General features: G+C 51.0%; 1 protein-coding gene and 1 long non-coding RNA gene across 13 annotated transcripts; one reads left to right on the top strand and one right to left on the bottom strand.

Moving 5' to 3' along the window:
• The first annotated feature begins 267 nt into the window (after positions 1–267).
• On the top strand, positions 268–2,526 carry LOC131577983 (uncharacterized). Its single transcript, XR_009277350.1, has 3 exons — positions 268–319; positions 649–1,524; positions 1,838–2,526. It is a non-coding gene; the product is annotated as an uncharacterized LOC131577983 (long non-coding RNA).
• Positions 2,527–13,439: 10,913 nt separating this feature from the next.
• Positions 13,440–19,616, bottom strand: LOC131577981 (extracellular matrix organizing protein FRAS1-like). 12 transcript variants are annotated; one of them, XR_009277349.1, is made up of 9 exons: positions 19,491–19,616; positions 18,526–18,634; positions 17,778–18,325; positions 15,839–17,041; positions 15,431–15,538; positions 15,105–15,264; positions 14,659–14,775; positions 13,900–14,565; positions 13,440–13,514 (listed from the first exon to the last, which is right to left on the bottom strand). XR_009277349.1 is itself a non-coding variant. In XM_058836290.1 (6 exons), exons 2-6 carry the CDS (start codon positions 15,879–15,881, stop codon positions 14,481–14,483), a joined length of 513 nt encoding a protein of 170 aa, XP_058692273.1. In that variant the 5' UTR covers positions 15,882–17,041; positions 17,778–18,519; the 3' UTR covers positions 13,781–14,480. The 12 variants fall into 12 exon arrangements, 1 of the variants encoding a protein (XP_058692273.1); XR_009277345.1 differs by having other exon boundaries at positions 18,526–18,662; XR_009277348.1 differs by having other exon boundaries at positions 19,484–19,616.
• Positions 19,617–22,800: the final 3,184 nt, after the last annotated feature.

Raw genomic sequence — 22,800 nt, forward strand, 5'->3', positions numbered from 1 at the left:
CAGTGATCCTGGCAGGGACACAGAGCAGGGTCACACAGAGCTCTGCTCTGACGGCACAGGCAGCGGAACGAGTCCCTGTCCCTGCCGGGAGCCCCTCTGGCCCTGCGAGGTGGGGCCTCTCCGCGCTCTGCCTCCCGTCACCTCCTTGTCCTCCCCCAGCGCTGTTTGTCACGGAGCACCACAGCCTGCCAGATGTCAGGTCCTCTTGGAGAACTCCAGAGCACCTGGGAGGCATCGAATTTGACCTGCAGCTGCTGTGGAGTGCTCAGAATTTTGATTCTCCCTACCAGCTCTGGAGAGCAACCAGCTCCTACAACAGGTGAGGGCTGGGGGTGCAGTCCCCTCCAGCAGCTTCCCCCACAGCACCACGTTCTCCCTGGCACCCCTCCAGCAGCCACGCCAGCAATAGCACGGAATGCTCAGGAGCTTGGTTAGAGCTGGAGCACTGCTGTACTGAGAGAAAAATCAGCTCAGCCTCTTGGAAAGGAATTTTTCCAGCGGTGAAGCCTGTGGATAGACTGATCCCAGAGTCACACTTGGCCCTCGGGGACTGCCGGATGACATTGCTGGGGCAAGGGAGAGGTGCTGCCCTGGGTGAAGAGCTTTGAGCTCTGCTTGGTGGCTGCAGGGTCTCCTGTCTGTTCCCAGGAAGGATTACTCTGGAGAATACACCATGTTCCTGATCCCCTGCACGGTGCAGCCCACGCAGCCGTGGGCAGAGCCTGGAGCCAAGCCCCTGCCCTGCACGGCTCACGCTCCCGAGCGGTAAGAGGGCAGGAGGGCAGGCTCGGCCCCTTTGGGGTGCACACCTGTCCAGACCTCATCTCCCCTTTGTTTCCTTCCTTGTCCCAATTGCAGGTTTTTGATCCTGATCACCTTCCAGCAGACAAGCCGCCCAGTTCCAGTTGTTTACTCCCAGAACGCAAGAGTTTCAGATCTGTAACGACGAGAAGGTTTTTCTAATGGACCCCACCAAATCGGAAAGGTCTCTGGCAGAAATGGATTACAAGGGGGGCTTTTTCCAAGGGTAGGATTTACCTCTCCTCTTCTGCTTGTGCCCAGCGTTTCTGCTTTCACAGCTTCCATTCCCTGGAGAGGAAAGGGCAAAACCCACAGGTAGCTTTGCCTCTTCTACAGCAATCATTGACATCTTACAGCCCTGTGAAAGAGCAGCGTGCTCTGGCACCGCGTTTTGTCACTCCCACCCACCGAGCCCTTCCCAAACAACCCAAACCCTTCTGAACACGGACACTTGGCTCTAGCAGCGTTTTCCTGCTTGGGAAATTTCACCTGCCCCTCTTTGTCCCGACCTCCCCAGGGCAGATCCTGTAGGGGCACGTGCTCTGGCACCCGGAACAAAACCTCAACGCTGCTTACAAGCTGCAGCTGGAGAAGGTCAACCTGTGCACAGGCAGGGATGGCTACGTGCCCTTCCTCGACCCCACGGGTACCGTCTACAACGAGGGGCCCCGGTACGGCTGCATCCAGCCCAACAAGTACCTGAAACACCGATTCCTCCTCCTGGTGAGTGCTCTGCTCCTGCTTCTTCCCGTTTGGGATTTGCTCTGGCAACCCGCAGGTGGTGGCTGCAAAGGGATAAGGGAGCCCGTGGGGGATGTTTTGTGCTGCTGCTGCTGCTGCTGCTGCTGCAAGCTGTGAACACCAGATCAGTTTTTCCCCACCCTTGGAGTGTGTTCCTGAATCGGTGCCCACGTGTAGGTGTGGAGATGGGGCATTTGGACTAGATCCCTGACACAGGTGTTTGGTGGGGCTCTGGCTTCCAGCCTCCCTTGGGAAAGCAGACAGCATCCCTCACGCCACTTCTCTGACTTTCCAGGACCAAAACCAGCCAGAAGTGAGGGATAAGTATTTCCCCGATGTGCCTTTTGACGCCCACTTTGCTTCCCAGCTGTCCGAGTTCCACTCGGTGAGCAGCACGCCCGGAGTTGATGGATTTACTCTCAAGGTGGACGCTCTCTACAAGGTATGTAGTACCCAGTGCTTTTGGTAGCCCAAAATGGACTTCTCTGTCCAGGACCTCCCAAACACTTGGTGAATTGTAGACTCTGGGCCTTCAGAATTCACCTCTGATACAAGAAATGAAGATTAGGATGTTAGTCCCGTAATTTCATTTTTTTTTTTCCCTGAGGCACTCATGAGAAGGCTCTTTAAAAACACATTATTCGTGTTCCTGAAGGAATTAATGCCATCGCAAAGGCAGGACACCTCACGGGGTGGTCTGTGCTCCCGAGGAGCTCCCCTTGAACACCCGAGGTGGAGCTGCCCCGGGGCTGCCCCGAAGGCGGCGGGCGGCCGCTGCTGCACCGTCAGGAACCTTCATCCACCGAGGGACGCGGCGGCCTCTGCCAGGGCCAGGGCAGGAAAGTGAAGCAGGTGCACATGGAAGTCAAAGTCCACGGCAATTTGCACGACGGCACGGAAGTTTCATGGAGCACACGCATTGGGAAAAGCTTTTTATAAACTGTAAAATAAAGATAATCCAAAACTGAAAAGCCACCTGGGTATTTTTTTTAGTCTGGTGAGGAGGGGCAGCTGTCAATTGCCCCTGCTCCCGTCTTAGCGGCTGCACGGCTGCCCTCCCTCCGTGCTGCTCCAGCTCTCCCGGGCTTAAGTGGGCAGGGTGGGGAAGCCAGCTCCCACCGCTGGCATGTGGGAGCTCTGAGCCAGCCGAGGAGCAGCCGGGTTCCTCTTCCTGTCCTCCGGAAGAGAGTAAAGCTAAAATCACCCGCTGTGATCGGGGTGTCCCTTCTTGCGCCGCCCCGCCGGTCCCCCTCATTCCCCTGGGGCGCGGCGGGCCGGAGCCCCACGGAGCTGCTGGGCCGGGGCAGGGAAGGACGGAGACGAGGGCGCCCAGCGCGGCTCGGGCCCCGCCGCGGCCTCGGGGCTGGCGGAGCGGGGGGGACCGGGCCGGGAGCGCTCCGGGGCTGCGGGACCGGCCCTGCCCAGGCCGGGGCGCCGCGTCCGCACCGGGACCCGCAGCGCTCCCGCAGCCGGAACCGCCCTCCCGCGGCGATCCCGGTACCGATCCCGATCCACCCCACGGGGGAGAGGCGGCACCGCCCGGGACCCCAGGGCGGACACCGGCAGGACCCGAACCCCCCATCCCAGCTCCGGTTGCGGGCTCCGTCACCCGCTTTCGGTCAGCCCCGTCCCGGCATCGCGGCAGGAGGGGGAGTCGAGTCCCGGCGAGGGAGTGCCCCGTCCCCAGCCTTGTCTCAGCCCCAATCCGGCCATGCTCCGCCACCCCCGAGACCCGCCACCCGGGGCCGGCCGGGGGAGAGGCGGCACCGCTCCGCCGGCGGACACCGGCAGGACTCTGCCCCGCTGCAGACCCCGTCCCGAGCCGCGGCCCCGCCGCAGCGCGCAGGGCTCGGAGCGGAGCCCGCCGGGAGCAGCCCCCGGGCCGGGGCTCGACCAGCGCCGAGCGAGAGTCGCGGGCCAGCGGCACGGGGGGCGGGGCCGCATGAGGAGCGGGGCCACGGGGCACAGCCCGACCGCACCTGGGAACTGCCGGGGGTCCCGGGCGGCGCCGCCTCTCCCCCATCGGGCGGATCGAGGCGGCACCGGGCCCGGGATCGGGATCGGGATCGGGTCCGGGATGGGTCTCGGGTCCGGGATGGGTCTCGGGTCCGGGATCGGTCTCGGGATCGGTTCCGGGCCCGGGATGGTGGCGGCGGTTCCCGTTGCGGACTCGGCCCCCCCCCGCCCGGCCCCGGGACCGCGGCACGAAGGGGGCGAGGCCAGGGAGAGGGGGGCCCGGCACAGGTGTGAGGGGCGGGGGCACGGAGCGCGTGCGCAGCTCGGGACAGCAGAGCGCGTGCGCGGCGCGGGGCCGCCTCAGGTGTGCGGGACGGGGCCGGCACAGGTGTGAGGGGCTCCAGAGCGGCTGCGCGGGGCGGGACCGAGGGCATTTAAACCCCGGAAGGGGGGCGGCCGCCATTTGCTCCAGTACCGGGTGGAGGCGGCTGCGGCCGCTCCGGTGAGGCGCTTCTCTCTCTTCTCCGCTTTTATCTCTCTTTTCTGCTTTTATCTCTCCTTTCTCTGCTTTTCTCTCCTGTTTCTCTCTCCCGTCTCCTTCTCTCCCCTCTCTGCTCTTGTCCCCCGTCTCCCCCTCACACCGCCCGCTCCCTCTCTCCCCTCACCTCCCCGCCCGCCCCCTCCTCCCCAACCTGAGCCCCGCCTCTGTTCCTCCTCTGTCTCTTCCTCCCGCTCCCTCCTCACCCGGCCCAACCTGGCTCTGCCCTCCGTTCTCCTTCTGTCACCGCTCCCTTCCCCTGCTCCTTCTTTCTCCCCTCCGCCATCCCTGCCCCGGCCGCCCCGGCTTCTCCCTGTGTGCCGTACGCCCCTGTTTGTCCGTGTCCCCCTTCTCCTCTCCTTGGCGGCGCTGTCGCCCCTCTGTCTCTGCCGCCCCTTCCTTCTCTGTCCCTTGTCCCTTTCTGTCTTCCCCCGCAGCCGCGGGGCTCGGGGCGCCGGATAATAAAGCCCAGAGGGCCGGAGCCGGCGCCCCCGGCGGGAATCCCCTCACGGGGCCGGAGCCCGCGGTGCGGGTCCCCCCACGCACAACACCGCCCCACACTGCCGGGTGTCCCCACATCACACTGGGGGCTGAGGGGGGCCGGGGCTGGGAGGGGGGCTTAGGGTGGGCCCCCTCCTCCGGAGGGGTCCTGGGGTGGGTTAGCGAGGGTTGGGGGGCCGGGGGGGGGGGATTTGGGATGGGGGGGTTTGGGAAGGGCCCCCTCGTTAGGAGGGGGTCCCGGGTGGGGGGTGGGTTAGGGAGGGCCCCCTCCGGAGGAGGGGGTCCCGGGGAGGGGCGGGGCCCCCTCCGGAGGGGGGGGCCCGGGGTGGGAGGGGCTGGGGGGGTCTGCCCCCCCCAAACCCCTCCCACTCTGGGCCCCCCCCTCCGGAGGGGGCCCCGCCCCTCCCCAGGACCCCTCCTCCGGACAGGGGCCCGCGGGGGGAGGGGGGGGCGGGGTGGGTGGGGGGGGGGGAATAGGAGGGGGAGTGCGGTCGTTTGACACAAAAGTGTGATTCCGGTGCAGAGTGACGTGACCCCGCCTTCTGCCCCCCCCACCCACCCCGCCCGCCCCCCCACCCCCGCGGGCCCCTGTCCGGAGGAGGGGTCCTGGGGAGGGGCGGGGCCCCCTCCGGAGGGGGGGGCCCAGAGTGGGAGGGGTTTAGGGGGGGGCAGACCCCCCCAGCCCCTCCCACCCCGGGCCCCCCCCTCCGGAGGGGGCCCCGGCCCCCGCCCCTCCCCGGGACCCCCTCCTCCGGAGGGGGCCCTCCCTAACCCACCCCCCACCCGGGACCCCCTCCTAACGAGGGGGCCCTTCCCAAACCCCCCCATCCCAAATCCCCCCCCCCCGGCCCCCCAACCCTCGCTAACCCACCCCAGGACCCCTCCGGAGGAGGGGGCCCACCCTAAGCCCCCCTCCCAGCCCCGGCCCCCCTCAGCCCCCAGTGTGATGTGGGGACACCCGGCAGTGTGGGGCGGTGTTGTGCGTGGGGGGACCCGCACCGCGGGCTCCGGCCCCGTGAGGGGATTCCCGCCGGGGGCGCCGGCTCCGGCCCTCTGGGCTTTATTATCCGGCGCCCCGAGCCCCGCGGCTGCGGGGGAAGACAGAAAGGGACAAGGGACAGAGAAGGAAGGGGCGGCAGAGACAGAGGGGCGACAGCGCCGCCAAGGAGAGGAGAAGGGGGACACGGACAAACAGGGGCGTACGGCACACAGGGAGAGGCCGGGGCGGCCGGGGCAGGGACGGCGGAGGGGAGAAAGAAGGAGCAGGGGAAGGGAGCGGTGACAGAAGGAGAACGGAGGGCAGAGCCAGGTTGGGCCGGGTGAGGAGGGAGCGGGAGGAAGAGACAGAGGAGGAACAGAGGCGGGGCTCAGGTTGGGGAGAAGGGGGCGGGCGGGGAGGTGAGGGGAGAGAGGGAGCGGGCGGTGTGAGGGGGAGACGGGGGACAAGAGCAGAGAGGGGAGAGAAGGAGACGGGAGAGAGAAACAGGAGAGAAAAGCAGAGAAAGGAGAGATAAAAGCAGAAAAGAGAGATAAAAGCGGAGAAGAGAGAGAAGCGCCTCACCGGAGCGGCCGCAGCCGCCTCCACCCGGTACTGGAGCAAATGGCGGCCGCCGCCCTTCCGGGGTTTAAATGCCCTCGGTCCCGCCCCGCGCAGCCGCTCTGGAGCCCCTCACACCTGTGTCGGCCCCGTCCCGCACACCTGAGGCGGCCCCGAGCCGCGCACGCGCTCTGCTGTCCCGAGCTGCGCACGCGCTCCGTGCCCCCGCCCCTCACACCTGTGCCGGGCCCCCCTCTCCCTGGCCTCGCCCCCTTCGTGCCGCGGTCCCGGGGCCGGGCGGGGGGGGGCCGAGTCCGCAACGGGAACCGCCGCCGCCATCCCGGGCCCGGAACCGATCCCGAGACCGATCCCGGACCCGAGACCCATCCCGGACCCGAGACCCATCCCGGACCCGATCCCGATCCCGATCCCGGGCCCGGTGCCGCCTCGATCCGCCCGATGGGGGAGAGGCGGCGCCGCCCGGGACCCCCGGCAGTTCCCAGGTGCGGTCGGGCTGTGCCCCGTGGCCCCGCTCCTCATGCGGCCCCGCCCCCCGTGCCGCTGGCCCGCGACTCTCGCTCGGCGCTGGTCGAGCCCCGGCCCGGGGGCTGCTCCCGGCGGGCTCCGCTCCGAGCCCTGCGCGCTGCGGCGGGGCCGCGGCTCGGGACGGGGTCTGCAGCGGGGCAGAGTCCTGCCGGTGTCCGCCGGCGGAGCGGTGCCGCCTCTCCCCCGGCCGGCCCCGGGTGGCGGGTCTCGGGGGTGGCGGAGCATGGCCGGATTGGGGCTGAGACAAGGCTGGGGACGGGGCACTCCCTCGCCGGGACTCGACTCCCCCTCCTGCCGCGATGCCGGGACGGGGCTGACCGAAAGCGGGTGACGGAGCCCGCAACCGGAGCTGGGATGGGGGGTTCGGGTCCTGCCGGTGTCCGCCCTGGGGTCCCGGGCGGTGCCGCCTCTCCCCCGTGGGGTGGATCGGGATCGGTACCGGGATCGCCGCGGGAGGGCGGTTCCGGCTGCGGGAGCGCTGCGGGTCCCGGTGCGGACGCGGCGCCCCGGCCTGGGCAGGGCCGGTCCCGCAGCCCCGGAGCGCTCCCGGCCCGTCCCCCCCCGCTCCGCCAGGCCCGAGGCCGCGGCGGGGCCCGAGCCGCGCTGGGCGCCCTCGTCTCCGTCCTTCCCTGCCCCGGCCCAGCAGCTCCGTGGGGCTCCGGCCCGCCGCGCCCCAGGGGAATGAGGGGGACCGGCGGGGCGGCGCAAGAAGGGACACCCCGATCACAGCGGGTGATTTTAGCTTTACTCTCTTCCGGAGGACAGGAAGAGGAACCCGGCTGCTCCTCGGCTGGCTCAGAGCTCCCACATGCCAGCGGTGGGAGCTGGCTTCCCCACCCTGCCCACTTAAGCCCGGGAGAGCTGGAGCAGCACGGAGGGAGGGCAGCCGTGCAGCCGCTAAGACGGGAGCAGGGGCAATTGACAGCTGCCCCTCCTCACCAGACTAAAAAAAATACCCAGGTGGCTTTTCAGTTTTGGATTATCTTTATTTTACAGTTTATAAAAAGCTTTTCCCAATGCGTGTGCTCCATGAAACTTCCGTGCCGTCGTGCAAATTGCCGTGGACTTTGACTTCCATGTGCACCTGCTTCACTTTCCTGCCCTGGCCCTGGCAGAGGCCGCCGCGTCCCTCGGTGGATGAAGGTTCCTGACGGTGCAGCAGCGGCCGCCCGCCGCCTTCGGGGCAGCCCCGGGGCAGCTCCACCTCGGGTGTTCAAGGGGAGCTCCTCGGGAGCACAGACCACCCCGTGAGGTGTCCTGCCTTTGCGATGGCATTAATTCCTTCAGGAACACGAATAATGTGTTTTTAAAGAGCCTTCTCATGAGTGCCTCAGGGAAAAAAAAAAATGAAATTACGGGACTAACATCCTAATCTTCATTTCTTGTATCAGAGGTGAATTCTGAAGGCCCAGAGTCTACAATTCACCAAGTGTTTGGGAGGTCCTGGACAGAGAAGTCCATTTTGGGCTACCAAAAGCACTGGGTACTACATACCTTTGTGGGTTTTCCAAGCAAGGCAAACACCCTAGTCCAGGAGCCAGCCCCGTGGCCTCTCTCCCGGGCCACCCTGGCCAATCTACCCACAAGACATCAATATGATGGATGGCGAAGCAATGGCGTTTATTGCAGGGGAATTTGACAATTTATAACCTAGGGTCACTGTGTTACTCCCATCTACATACGTCACACCTAAGTGCTATTGGCTAATTGCAGGTTTTGCTATCCTAACAGAGAGGGGGTCTAGCAGCTTCTCGTTACATCCCGAATTCTTCCGCAGCGCAATGCCCTAGACTACAACATATTCCCCTCTCTCTATGAATAATTAATTTGCTAAAATATAAGGTATATTAGTCTTAAAAATTCTAATGTTATTTTTTATACGTATTTCTAAACACTTTGTCTAACTTATCTATATTATAAAGTTTTAAAAATGGATAATATAAAATTGAATAAAATATAAAATACTTAACTAAAAGGCTAAAAGCTTATAAAATGGATACTACAGTTTTCATTAGTAAATATGAGGCACAAGCGGTGACTAAGTATATTTTTAAAGCATCTGTTGCCTTTCTATAAACAAAATGTTAACTTTTTCTAGTCAGCTTTTAACAAAGGATACAAGCTTATTTAAAACACAGGGTCCAAAGATTAGCAGGAATAAAATCATCACAACTGGTCCAATCAGGGTAGACACCAGGGTGGTTAGCCACAGAGATTGGTTGAACCAGGACTGGAACCAGTTTTGCTGGGCTTCTCTCTCTGCTCTCCGTTGAGACAGCCTGTCTCGTAGCTCTGCCATGGTGTCTCTCACTACTCCGGTGTGGTCAGCGTAGAAGCAGCATTCTTTGTTCAGGGCAATGCAGAGGCCTCCTTGCTGCATGAATAGAAGGTCGAGACCTCGCCTGTTCTGCAAAACAACTTCAGAGCTTCAGAGAGGGAGGAGACTGACTTTTCTAAAAAGGATACGGATTTCTCAATTCTCTGTAGATCTTCATCTACAGTCATCTGTAGCTGAGAGAGACTCTGACTCTGGGTTATCGGAGCGGAGACACCCGTGGCTGCTCCAGTTGCTCCCAAGCCGAGCAGCATTGCTATTGACAGTCCTGTCAACAGCTCTCTTTTCTGAAGGCGGCCTGCTCGCTCAAGGTACTGGTCCACTTCTTCTTTGGAGTGGTATAGGACCCTGGGGATGATAACAGCTAATACACAAAAGTCAGCAGAGGAGTTAAAGCTTTGGGTGTAAATGCAAGGGCTTGACTATTAGATCATGGGTTTTCAGCTTGTACCACAAAACTGGGGCTCACTGCTTCAGGTGTTATAACTATAAACAGCACAATTACTATAAGCAGTTTACCATGTAAATGACACCATGCTTACAAACTCACAGTTAAAACTTTTAACGTTAAATGAACCTTTAAAGATGCTTACACTACCTCTTAAAGGAAAATACTTATATTTTATACTAACATAACAATTACTACACAGACTAAACACTTTACCTTAAACTATTATCTAACTACTTCTAACACACGTGTTCTGGTATATATGTAGTCTAAGCGTGAAAGCAATTTGTTAAAAGGATAAACACACAATTACAATTTACTTTATATATAGTTAGATGGAGTCTCTACACTTCCCAAATCTTCTACAGAATTTCTCCAACACGATTCAGTCCTGGAATGTTCACTGCTCCTGTGATGTCAGCTGGCAGCTGATCGGTGACTGAGGGCTTCGATGTTCAAGTTGTTCCTCAAACCCTTCTAAATCTTAAAACAAAGGACAACTGAAAAATTAATAGAAACACCACATCATAATAACAACATAAAATTTCTGTTGGCAACTGTCTGTGTATTGTTCAGACACAACTGTGTCCTGACAGCTCCACTTCTGATCCAAGTCTGGAGTACCAAGGCTGTGTGATGACTTCTCTGTTCACTGCATCTCATGTGTTCAGAGGCAGACAGTCTGGTCAAATGGACAGGTGACTTTTCTGAACCTGCCAACAAAACACAGGCACTTCTCTCTTAAAGTTAATGAATTACACTAATCAAATTGCTTTTAGGGTATCAATTTCCCCCATTTTCTTAAAAAAATAAAAATGAAATGTATTTCTGTTCAACATTAACACAAAACCTTATACACAATCAGTAAAAACCTATAACAGTTAAAAATCAATCAATATAAAAATACTGTTAATTATTAAAACACTGCACCAGCATCTCATATTTAACAAACAGAAACAAAAAATCAGTGAAGGATTGGATCATCACCTCCGGAAAATGATTCTCCAAGCCCACTTCAAAATTGATCCAGCTGTTATATTAATAGGGTCAAATTGCAAAGTCAAAAAGTGACTCAAATCCTGATTTAGGACAGAAAACATCTGGATCTGTTAGCAAACATTCTGTCCAGGTAAAGTTAAGACTTGGCCAGGGCCTTAGACTTTAAACTGGAAAGATGCCTCTTAACTCATTTTTAAAACAAGGTTTTCAATAGCAACAGCTATGAGATGCTTACAGCACAGCAAACTGTTAAAATGCATTTGTACAAAGCAAATGATCAGAAGTCTCAGGTACCAGACTAATTAAATCATTCAGCAGTTGGTTTAATTTGAAGCTTCTTTTATGGCAGCTAATCCTTAGCAATGGTATATCTTTTTAAAATTCTGGAAACACTGAAAAATAATAAAGTTATAGCAAACAAAACTGCAAAAATTGCAACAACTAAATAGAACTCCCAATGAAGTCTAGGGTGTCACAGTCTGCATTCATTTCTGTCCACAAGCAGGTGTTCATCAGTGGTTTATCACAGTTGCTTCAGTTGTAGCTGTCTTCATATTTCTAGGAAAATAACTATACTTTGCAATTTAAACAAGTGTTTCTAATAAAACATAAAACAATTCAAATTAAACAACATTTAAACTTAACAATAATTATTTATAACGAAAGGAAATAACAAACTTAACCTTAAAAGAATATCCAAGTTAGAAAACTCAACCCAAAAACATTCAAGCCCAAACATTACAAAACTTGACTATCCTCAATTCTACCAACACCCAATCTATGCCAAATAAAAACACAACTCAATCTTATTCTGTTACTACAAAAAGCAACTAAAAGCCTGATATATACTCCTTAAACACAATATAACAATAACATGGATTCACTATAAAAATTATAAAAATAAAACAAATACATCACAATTCTATGTTATCTAGCTTTGAGAATAACCCACAATAACTGCAAATATTACTAAAAATACTCATTCACAACAAGAATTTGCCTAATACATGTTCAAATTAGTTAAAATTCTAAAGTGCAGCTTCTCTAAAAAAAAGCCACAACACAGGATTGGGCAAGTTGTCATTTAGCTTTTGTAGCACTTTTCAGGAACATCAAGTCTAATTTTTAAATTAAAATCTAAAATCCAAATTGATATATATGCTGTTATATGTGTTTTATTTACCAAAAAAAATTCACATTAAAATTTCCTTATTAAAATTGTCAAAAACTCAGCAAATGGGTAATATATAATTAACATAACTTTAAAATTACTGAAACAAAGCAAGAATCTTTTAAGTTTCTTGGGATACAAAAATACAACATTTAAACTTTTTAATCTATTTTTAAAGGCACTTCAATAAAAACTTATTTTTAAATCTCAATTTTAATTACAACAATTTGCTAATTTATAAATAATACAATTTATAAAGCTTCTAATTTTTAAATTGTCTAATTAAAACTCTCTCTTTTTTATCCCTCTCAAAAATGTCCAGCTTTTTGTTGTTTTTCTTTTGCTCTGTTGCTTTGGTTTCTGTGTGTTTTCTCAACTCGTCCACGCCGAGCTACTTTTTAAATCTGAGAAAAACTCTGAAAACTCCAATTGCATAAACTCATAATTACTTTAAACACAAAATTAACTCCAAAAGGGTACATAAACACCTTTTAAAACCTCAAGAAATCATGACTTTGTAGCAAACTCGCTATTATCCCAGCGCTTCTTCCCGGGGGGCGGGGTTGAACCGCTCGTGTCTCGGTTACAGTTGGAACTCAACTGCTCAGCTGCTTCCTGCTTGCTGTGCCTTTTCCTTGGGCTGTTCCCTCCCCCCTGGCTCCACTCCGCCTCCATCCCACCTTTCCCTTCGCCCCTCACTCCAGGCTCTAACCCGCCCTTTGCCACCCCTCCTTTCCATTGCCTCTGCATTCCAAGAATTCTGCACGCATCCTCTGCTTTCTTCTCTACATTTCTTATCTCTCTCAACTCCCCAACTGTGCCCATCTTCCAAGGCCAGCTTTTGTTCTTTGTTAAAGACATACTTTTCCCGCTCTGTAACATTTTTCTCAGCGCCATCTTTAAGTCCAAGGGGGGATGTATCTCCCCTTACTTTCTTTGCTACATTTCTGGCTTCTTCTGTTAAATTTTCCCAAAAATCTCTTGTTTTCTGTTGCGCTTCTGAGAGCAGCTCAGGGTTTGGGGTTTTAGGGGGCATATCGTCCTCCTGTGTCCCCTTCTGCTCAGCTGAGCTACTCTCATCTGGGGACTCTAAAGTTTGTGTTGTAGCATTCACCCCTAGTTTTGGGGTGACCAACAGACAGCTTTTTGCTGCTGTCCAGGCTTCCTGCTTTTGTCTAGCTTTTTTCAAGGCCTTAACGACCTTCCCCCACAACTTAAAATGTTTCAGATTAACAGAATCTACCGTTTCATTAGCCAGAGCTCTGGTACATTTCTCCCACACCTCAGGGTGAAGAATGTCCACTGGCTGTTCTATAATACCGATTTGTAAAAGCTGTGTAACAGCAAGCATAAAATCCTTAGATTTACAGTCTACACCCCACTGTTTATATAGTTCAGATACGACCTTTATCCTTGGGTCCATCGTCGTTCAAGATGCAGGGACGTCTCCCTCGTCCAGGAAAGGTCCAGCCTGTCCTGACCGCTGCTCCTGTTTTTTCAGGGATTCCTCGCTTTCTGGATTTTTTCCCACTTTTCCTCCCGGGTTTCGGGCACCAATTGTGGGTTTTCCAAGCAAGGCAAACACCCTAGTCCAGGAGCCAGCCCCGTGGCCTCTCTCCCGGGCCACCCTGGCCAATCTACCCACAAGACATCAATATGATGGATGGCGAAGCAATGGCGTTTATTGCAGGGGAATTTGACAATTTATAACCTAGGGTCACTGTGTTACTCCCACCTACATACGTCACACCTGGGTGCTACTGGCTAATTGCAGGAGGTTTTACTATCCTAACAGAGAGGGGGTCCAGTAGCTTCTCGTTACATCCCGAATTCTTCCGCAGCGCAATGCCCTAGACTACAACATACCTTGTAGAGAGCATCCACCTTGAGAGTAAATCCATCAACTCCGGGCATGCTGCTCACCGAGTGGAACTCGGACAGCTGGGAAGCAAAGTGGGTGTCAAAAGGCACATCGGGGAAATACTTATCCCTCACTTCTGGCTGGTTTTGGTCCTGGAAAGTCAGAGAAGTGTCGTGAGGGATGCTGTCTGCTTTCCCAAGGGAGGCTGGAAGCCAGAGCCCCACCAAACACCTGTGTCAGGGATCTAGTCCAAATGCCCCATCTCCACACCTACACGTGGGCACCGATTCAGGAACACACTCCAAGGGTGGGGAAAAACTGATCTGGTGTTCACAGCTTGCAGCAGCAGCAGCAGCAGCAGCAGCACAAAACATCCCCCACGGGCTCCCTTATCCCTTTGCAGCCACCACCTGCGGGTTGCCAGAGCAAATCCCAAACGGGAAGAAGCAGGAGCAGAGCACTCACCAGGAGGAGGAATCGGTGTTTCAGGTACTTGTTGGGCTGGATGCAGCCGTACCGGGGCCCCTCGTTGTAGACGGTACCCGTGGGGTCGAGGAAGGGCACGTAGCCATCCCTGCCTGTGCACAGGTTGACCTTCTCCAGCTGCAGCTTGTAAGCAGCGTTGAGGTTTTGTTCCGGGTGCCAGAGCACGTGCCCGTACAGGATCTGCCCTGGGGAGGTCGGGACAAAGAGGGGCAGGTGAAATTTCCCAAGCAGGAAAACGCTGCTAGAGCCAAGTGTCCGTGTTCAGAAGGGTTTGGGTTGTTTGGGAAGGGCTCGGTGGGTGGGAGTGACAAAACGCGGTGCCAGAGCACGCTGCTCTTTCACAGGCCTGTAAGATGTCAATGATTGCTGTAGAAGAGGCAAAGCTACCTGTGGGTTTTGCCCTTTCCTCTCCAGGGAATGGAAGCTGTGAAAGCAGAAACGCTGGGCACAAGCAGAAGAGGAGAGGTAAATCCTACCCTTGGAAAAAGCCCCCCTTGTAATCCATTTCTGCCAGAGACCTTTCCGATTTGGTGGGGTCCATTAGAAAAACCTTCTCGTCGTTACAGATCTGAAACTCTTGCGTTCTGGGAGTAAACAACTGGAACTGGGCGGCTTGTCTGCTGGAAGGTGATCAGGATCAAAAACCTGCAATTGGGACAAGGAAGGAAACAAAGGGGAGATGAGGTCTGGACAGGTGTGCACCCCAAAGGGGCCGAGCCTGCCCTCCTGCCCTCTTACCGCTCGGGAGCGTGAGCCGTGCAGGGCAGGGGCTTGGCTCCAGGCTCTGCCCACGGCTGCGTGGGCTGCACCGTGCAGGGGATCAGGAACATGGTGTATTCTCCAGAGTAATCCTTCCTGGGAACAGACAGGAGACCCTGCAGCCACCAAGCAGAGCTCAAAGCTCTTCACCCAGGGCAGCACCTCTCCCTTGCCCCAGCAATGACATCCGGCAGTCCCCGAGGGCCAAGTGTGACTCTGGGATCAGTCTATCCACAGGCTTCACCGCTGGAAAAATTCCTTTCCAAGAGGCTGAGCTGATTTTTCTCTCAGTACAGCAGTGCTCCAGCTCTAACCAAGCTCCTGAGCATTCCGTGCTATTGCTGGCGTGGCTGCTGGAGGGGTGCCAGGGAGAACGTGGTGCTGTGGGGGAAGCTGCTGGAGGGGACTGCACCCCCAGCCCTCACCTGTTGTAGGAGCTGGTTGCTCTCCAGAGCTGGTAGGGAGAATCAAAAGTCTGAGCACTCCACAGCAGCTGCAGGTCAAATTCGATGCCTCCCAGGTGCTCTGGAGTTCTCAAAGAGGACCTGACATCTGGCAGGCTGTGGTGCTCCGTGACAAACAGCGCTGGGGGAGGACAAGGAGGTGACGGGAGGCAGAGCGCGGAGAGGCCCCACCTCGCAGGGCCAGAGGGGCTCCCGGCAGGGACAGGGACTCGTTCCGCTGCCTGTGCCGTCAGAGCAGAGCTCTGTGTGACCCTGCTCTGTGTCCCTGCCAGGATCACTGCCCTCACCTCTGAACTTGGCCTGCGTCCTGAACTCGCTGACCAGCCGTCCGTCCTCGCGGATGTAGATGGGGATTATCTGCAGGCGGGCCGAGAGCACGCTGTCCGTCTGGATCCCTGCAAGGACAGCGCCACTGGGAGCCCACACAGCACCTTCGCTCTCCTCTGCTGGGCTCTGCCAGCCCCAGAAGCGTTTGGGACACCTCCACAAGGCAGGGTTCAGTTGGGATCACCCTCCAGTGAGCCAGCTGCACGCTCCCTCTGCCAGCCATCGGCTGCCTAAGCCCCCCGCAAGCACAGAGGAAGGCAATATTCCGAGTTCCCCGCTCCCTCAGGACTCTGGGGGCAGTGCAGGAACTAAGGGGAAAACATGAAGGAAGCACTTCTTCCATAGCCCTTGGAGTGCCTCAGGCTCACCTGTCCTCCAGAGAACGGTGTCGTAGAAGAAGGAGAACTCCATCTCGGTGCGGTGCTCCAGGGAAGCCCAGCCCCTCGGTGCCGTCACACAGATGTAGGACACGGAGAGAGGGACGTGGACTGTCAGGAAGGACTGGGCAGAGTCCCTTACCTGGCAATAAAACCCCAAAAAGGGGGTTATGCACCTTCCAGTGAAGTCAGAGGTGACTCTGGACGTTCTTTACGTGCAGGCACCTCAGACAAACCTGCATTGTAATCCAGGGGCAGCGCTAAGGCTCCCTGGGACCACCGGACAAAGGAACTCTGGGCACAATTTCACCTCAAAAGCCCCCTGATTTCCAAGGCTGTGAATTAAAAATGAGCAATTCTGCTTGCTCAGGCCTCCCAGAGCTCTCCATTTATTATCTGCAGAGTGCAGCTGTACTTTGTACGCCCTGGAGAATTCGGGGAGATGTTCCAGCCTGGCTGGGGCCAGGCTCCACATGCTCCACTGGGCACTTTCTCCGGCCAAGCGGCTCCTCTGGGTTTGTGCAAACAATTGGAGCTATAAAAGGAAACTTCATGAACAAGTTCCAGGCTGGCAGGAATTAAGAGAGATGATGCTGGTCCAAGCAATGTGGGCTGGGAATTTAATGGAAGAGCTTGGGGGAGACGGAGTGGTCTGCAGATGGATAATGCAGCCAGGAGAGGACAGTGAGATACCCCAAACAGGGAAAGCCATTCGTTTCTAGAGGAACATTTTTGGCTTTTGGTCTCTTAATTACGGAATGAGCTAAAATATCCCATGTTGTGGAGCATGGACTGAGCTGCCTCTGCTCTGTCCTCTGCTCATTTCTATTGGCCGAGAACACAGCCAAAATTATAAAAGAGAGCCCAGCTGAGAACGTTTTGTATTTCCAGTATGGCCCTACATTAAAAAAACCCGGTATTTTCCTGGCACTCTGAAGATTTAGAGAATAAAATAAATGGAAAACGAATGAAACGTCCACGTGGACGCCGAGGCTGGTGGCGGACACAGCTCTCCCCTCTCTTTACCCATATAATAAACTGCACATACCTGAACAGCTTGACCCTGGAGAATTCTCCCACCGCGAGCGAGCGTTTTACACAGCAATATCAAAGCAATGATTTCTAAACATTTATCCAAGCTTGAACAGCTTATTCCTAATTATCACCACCTTTATAACCAGCACTCGACTGCCCCTGCAATACACAGGCACAGGGAGGACACTGCAGTTATTGACACAACAGAACAAGTAACACACCAAATGAAACACCCAGCGCTACACCTCACTTCTGGAAACAAAACCTGGGCGCACACTTTAGTGTGCAAAACCCCTGTAAGAATAAAACCTGCTTTAAATATCTTAGGCATCGAGCCACACACACGCCTATGAAATTCAGCGCAGCAGTGACAAAAAAGGGAATTATTTCCTTAACCTGCGAATAATCACCTCTAAGATTCTGTGATGCAGTTGCCACTGCACACAGCCACAAGCGGCCTTTTTATTAACAGGCAAAAGAACAAAGGCAATCCCAATTTCTCCCTTCTTGTCTGCAAAGAAACAGAGAAGGGAGAGATGCTTCTCAGAGGAGCATGGTAAAAAGACACGTGGTGTAGAATATGGAACAGCTGACGGTTCAGCATCTCTTCCACTGCAAGATCTAGGGGATATCTGATGATACCCTGGAGGCAGGAGTAGGAATATAAAGGAGCTCAAGGCTATCTGCTCTTAGGTTTTAGCACTGTGACCTTTACCTTAACTTACATTTAAGTGTTTCTTACAGTGTAAATCCCTTTTGTTTTGATTTTAACAGAGTACAAGAATTCAGTGAAGTAACAGTGGCATACAGCCTTTAATTTCCCCTGGTCTTCTCACCCAGCAATGAGGTCTCACAACAACAATACAACAATAAATAGTTATAGAAGGTAACTCACTGTGCTGAAGAGTTCTTCAGAAGGATGGGAGCCACAATTGAGGCAGATCCTTGGACAGACAAGCCAGAGGTGTTTAGGCCTTGTGTTTCCTTGTTACCCCAGAACCAGCCCCTAAAAGGGAACACAAAGTTCACACGCTTGTATTTGAAATGAACACCATATAAAGAACAAAACATCCTAAAAAAGCTACATATCATACAAATAATCCAGCTAGCTTCTTTATGCTGCTTTTCTGTGGAGCAACAACTTTACAGAATTAGATCTTGCTCTATCAATACAATGTTTTATTATTGATGGGCTTGTTAAAATCAGAGTGAACTCCAAGCACCCAGATATTCACAGCAGGCAAACATCTCTCTGAATACAACTGAAAAGGCCAGAAGGGCTGCTCCATGTTACCTGTAATAGCCATGTTTGTCTCTGGAGTACATCAGGTGATCAATGCATGGCCTTTCATCTATTTTTTTTTCCCCCCTGTGTTCCTCCTTTCCATCCTTCTGCGTAGCCTTGTAGCAGATAAATCTGTTCAATAAAGGGCCCACCTGACTCTGAGCAGAAGGCAAAGCAGAGGATTTGTCAGCATGAAAACCCACACTGCAAAGATGAACGGGCATCAGTGGCAGTTAAAAATCTGCTAGAAATGCTAATATACTAATATACACTACCCTCTTCCCTGATTTCCATATAAAAAAGGAAAGGAAGTTGTGTGTGAGCCAGAAAAGCTAAAAGGCTCGGGCAATGTGCTCACCTGCCATCCCACACAGCTGGGTGTGACTTAATGCACCAAACACCAGGGAATCGTTGCCAGCTGGGCGATGGACACCACGAAGCACACAGGTTTTCAGTGCTGGCAGCAGCTGCAACGGGAGGATTGCCTCTGAGAAACTTACCAAAACAATGAAAATAATAAAAAAAAAAAAAATTAACATCTATTTCCACAACATGTGTTTAAATTTATATACTATATTCATTTATATATAACACACAATATATAAAGTATCAAAATATATTATTTTAACATGTATACATATATTATTATATATTAAATATATTATATACATTTTAATTATATATATATTTATTATATATATAATACATCTATTAAATAAATATAATGTAGATATATAGATTAAACATAAACCTGTTTATATATATTTGCATTACTTCTATTTCTTTACTTTTCTGGTTGCACATATCTCTATATCTTGATATATTTAATATACATTTCTATGTTTTTATTTTTGTAGTATTTATTTAAAAGCCCCGAAGCAAACCTAATAAAAACCAAACAGTCCCTTTATCTTAAACGGTATTTAAAAATCTTTTAATATATATTTTTTATCAGATTTATATACCTTGTTGATATACATAACACATAACATATCCTAAAATATATCATATTACCATCTATACGTACAGAAATCATATTATAGATTATAAATCAATATATATGCATATATTTCTATTACTTATTTTTACTTATTTTTATGCCTACATATATATATATATATATTTCTCTATACCTTTACATATTCATTCTTGAAATATTTTATTTATTTTTTTCTTATTTATTTAAAAACCCTGCCTCTAACTAAATAAAAACCAAGCAGCCCGTTTATCTTCAATATTTTTTAGTATCTATTTTGATCATCATTATACTTCCAGGTATATACTCGGTGGATAAAGTCCCCCCGACCCGCCCGCACCTCTCACCGTTCCGGCACACAGAGCATCCCCTCCTCGGGCCGCTCTGGACCCAGCGCCGGGGAGCGACCGTTGGGAGCCGAAGCCATCGGGGGGTTCCTCCATTTCCCCGGGCGGGGGGAGAGAACGGAGCGAGAGGAGCGGTGGGAAGGTACGGGTCGCCGCGAGGGCCAACCCCAAAAACGCGGCCGCGGCAAGGACCCCGTCAGAGAGAGGCGTCCTCACCGCTGCCTGTCGGCGCCCGGCTGGCTCGCGTCCGGCCCCGGCGCCGCTGAGCGTACAGCCCGTGTCGGCACGGCCGGAAAAGCCGCGGAAAATTGCGCCGGAGCGGCGTCGGCGTCGGGGTGTTTGTCAGGCAGTCGAGTAGACACCCACCGCCCGGGGTCCTTGCATTTTCCCGCCTTTTCGGCCGCCATGCTTGGAAGGTCAAAGCCAGCCGCGACTCGGCAGCCATCTTGTGAGGGGCGTGACGTCACTTCCGCCCTTCCTCGCCGCCATCTTTGTTGTGGCTGAAGCCACTTCCGGCCGAGCGGCCATCTTTGTTGTGGCACGATCGAGGCCCCCGCTGCTCTCAGCGCGTCTGTCTAGCTTACTTGCCTGAACGAAAAACCCGACGAAGCCGGCCGACTCCGAGCACTCCGGCTGATTTTCCGCCGCCTTTCCCGGGGCGAGGACGGTGGCGGCGGGGCTCAGCGGCTCCGGAGCTGGGCGGCGGCTGCGCCTGCGGCGGCAGGCATTGGAGTCGACGCCTCTGCCGGGGTCCTACTGGCCGGCCGCAAACTTCAGTGTGGCAATCAGCCCGACCCGGCTCCTGCGGGGGGGGTCCCGGCTCGACACGGCACGCCTCGGTTCGGTTCGGCTCGGCTCGGCTCGGCTCGGCTCGGCTCGGTTCGGCTCCGCTCGGCTCGGCCCCGCCCGCGCCGGGGCACAGCTGCAGTACCGCTCTGTGGCCACAAGGTGGCAGCACTGCCGCAGAGCTCAGCCCGGGGCTGGGCGGGGGTCGCCCCCGCACGTGCAAAGAAGCCCGGCAAGAAAGAACGTGTGCAACCCCCTTCCAAAAACCCTTCTCCAAGGAACGCCCCAAAAAACCCCCCATCGGAACTTAGCAAGCCCTGCCTCTAACCAAATAAAAAGCAAAAAGGCCCTTCATTTAAATATTTTTAATATCTATTTCTGTCATATTGAACTTCTTTATTTATGCAAATAGATATAATACATAACAGATATTAAAATATATTCTATTAGCATAATAGATAATAGATATTAAAATTTATTATATAAACATCTATCCATATAGTTTTCATACTGAATATTAATCTACTTGTCTAGATTAAATTACTTGTATTTATTTCTTTTTTATGGCTATATATATTAATATATATATATGTACCACCCTATATTCATTTTTGGAGGATAGATGTGTATACTTTCCTTTCTATATTATTTATTCAAAAGCCCTGCTTGTAACAAAATAAAAAATAATAAAGAAATCATACTGATTTCTTTATTTATACATATAGATACAATGCATAACATGTATTAAAATACATTACCATCTATCCGTATATTTTTCATATTGAATATTAACCTGCTTTTCTAGATTTAGATAACTTGTATTTATTTCTTTCTTATGGCTATGTATATATCTATATCTATCTATCTATCTATCTATCTCCCTATATACATTTCTTTATTATAGATGTGTATATTTTCATTTCTATATTATTCATTTAAATGCCATGCCTTTAACCAAACAAAAACAAAAAGGTCCCTCATTTAAATATTTTTAATATCTATTACTATAATATTGATCTTCTATATTTATACACACAGATGTAATGCATAACAGATATAAAATATATTACCATTTATCCATATAGTTTTCATACTGAATATTAATCTACTTGTCTAGATATGTATTACTTGTATTTATTTCTTTTTTATGGCTATATATATTAATATATATACATATATATATATCTCCCTCTATTTATTTCTTTAGTATAGATGGGTATATTTTCATTTCTATATTATTCATTTAAATGCCATGCCTCTAGCCAAATAATAAACAAAAAGTCCCTTGATTTAAATATTTTTAATATCTATTTCTATCATACTGATTTCTTTATTTATACATATAGATACAATGCATAACATGTATTAAAATACATTACCATCTATCCGTATATTTTTCATATTGAATATTAACCTGCTTTTCTAGATTTAGATAACTTGTATTTATTTCTTTCTTATGGCTATGTATATATCTATATCTATCTATCTATCTATCTATCTATCTATCTATCTATCTATCTATCTATCTATCTCCCTATATACATTTCTTTATTATAGATGTGTATATTTTAATTTCTATATTATTCATTTAAATGCCATGCCTTTAACGAAATAAAAACACCAAGTCCCTCATTTAAATATTTTAAATATCTATTACAATAATATTGATCTTCTATATTTATACACACAGATGTAATGCATAACAGATATAAAATATATTACCATTTATCCATATAGTTTTCATACTGAATATTAATCTACTTGTCTAGATATGGATTTCTTGTATTAATTTCTATTTTATGGCTATCTATCTATCTCTCTATCTATATATCTCCCTATATACATTTCTTTATTATAGATGTGTATATTTTCATTTCTATATTATTCATTTAAATGCCATGCCTCTTACCAAATAATAAACAAAAAGTCCCATCCTTAAAATATTTTTAATATTTATTTCTATCATACTGATCTTCTATATTTATAGACATAGATATGTTGCATAACAGATATTAAAATTTATTATATTAGCATCTATCCATATAGTTTTCATACTGAATATTAATCTACTTGTCAAGATATGTATTACTTGTATTTATTTCTTTTTTATGGCTATATATATTAATATATATACATATATATATATCTCCCTCTATTTATTTCTTTAGTATAGATGGGTATATTTTCATTTCTATATTATTCATTTAAATGCCATGCCTTTAACCAAATAAAAACAAAAAGTCCCTCATTTAAATATTTTTAATATCTATTACTATAATATTGATCTTCTATATTTATACACACAGATGTAATGCATAACAGATATAAAATATATTACCATTTATCCATACAGTTTTCATACTGAATATTAATCTACTTGTCTAGATATGGATTTCTTGTATTAATTTCTATTTTATGGCTATCTATCTATCTATCTATCTATTTATCTATCTATCTATCTATCTATCTATCTATCTATCTATCTATCTCCCTATATACATTTCTTTATTCTAGATGTGTATAT

The sequence above is a fragment of the Poecile atricapillus genome, chromosome 3, assembly GCF_030490865.1.
Source record: "Poecile atricapillus isolate bPoeAtr1 chromosome 3, bPoeAtr1.hap1, whole genome shotgun sequence".
NCBI classification, from domain to species: Eukaryota; Metazoa; Chordata; class Aves; order Passeriformes; family Paridae; genus Poecile; species Poecile atricapillus.

Excerpts from the sequence above, each read along its gene's own strand:
- LOC131577981 (XM_058836290.1), bottom strand. The coding sequence starts at position 15,881 with ATGGAGTTCTCCTTCTTCTACGACACCGTTCTCTGGAGGACAG. Across the intron at positions 15,539-15,838 it reads CACCGTTCTCTGGAGGACAG|GGATCCAGACGGACAGCGTG; the intron begins GTGAGCCTGAGG and ends CTGTCCTTGCAG. Across the intron at positions 15,265-15,430 it reads GACGCAGGCCAAGTTCAGAG|CGCTGTTTGTCACGGAGCAC; the intron begins GTGAGGGCAGTG and ends GTCCTCCCCCAG.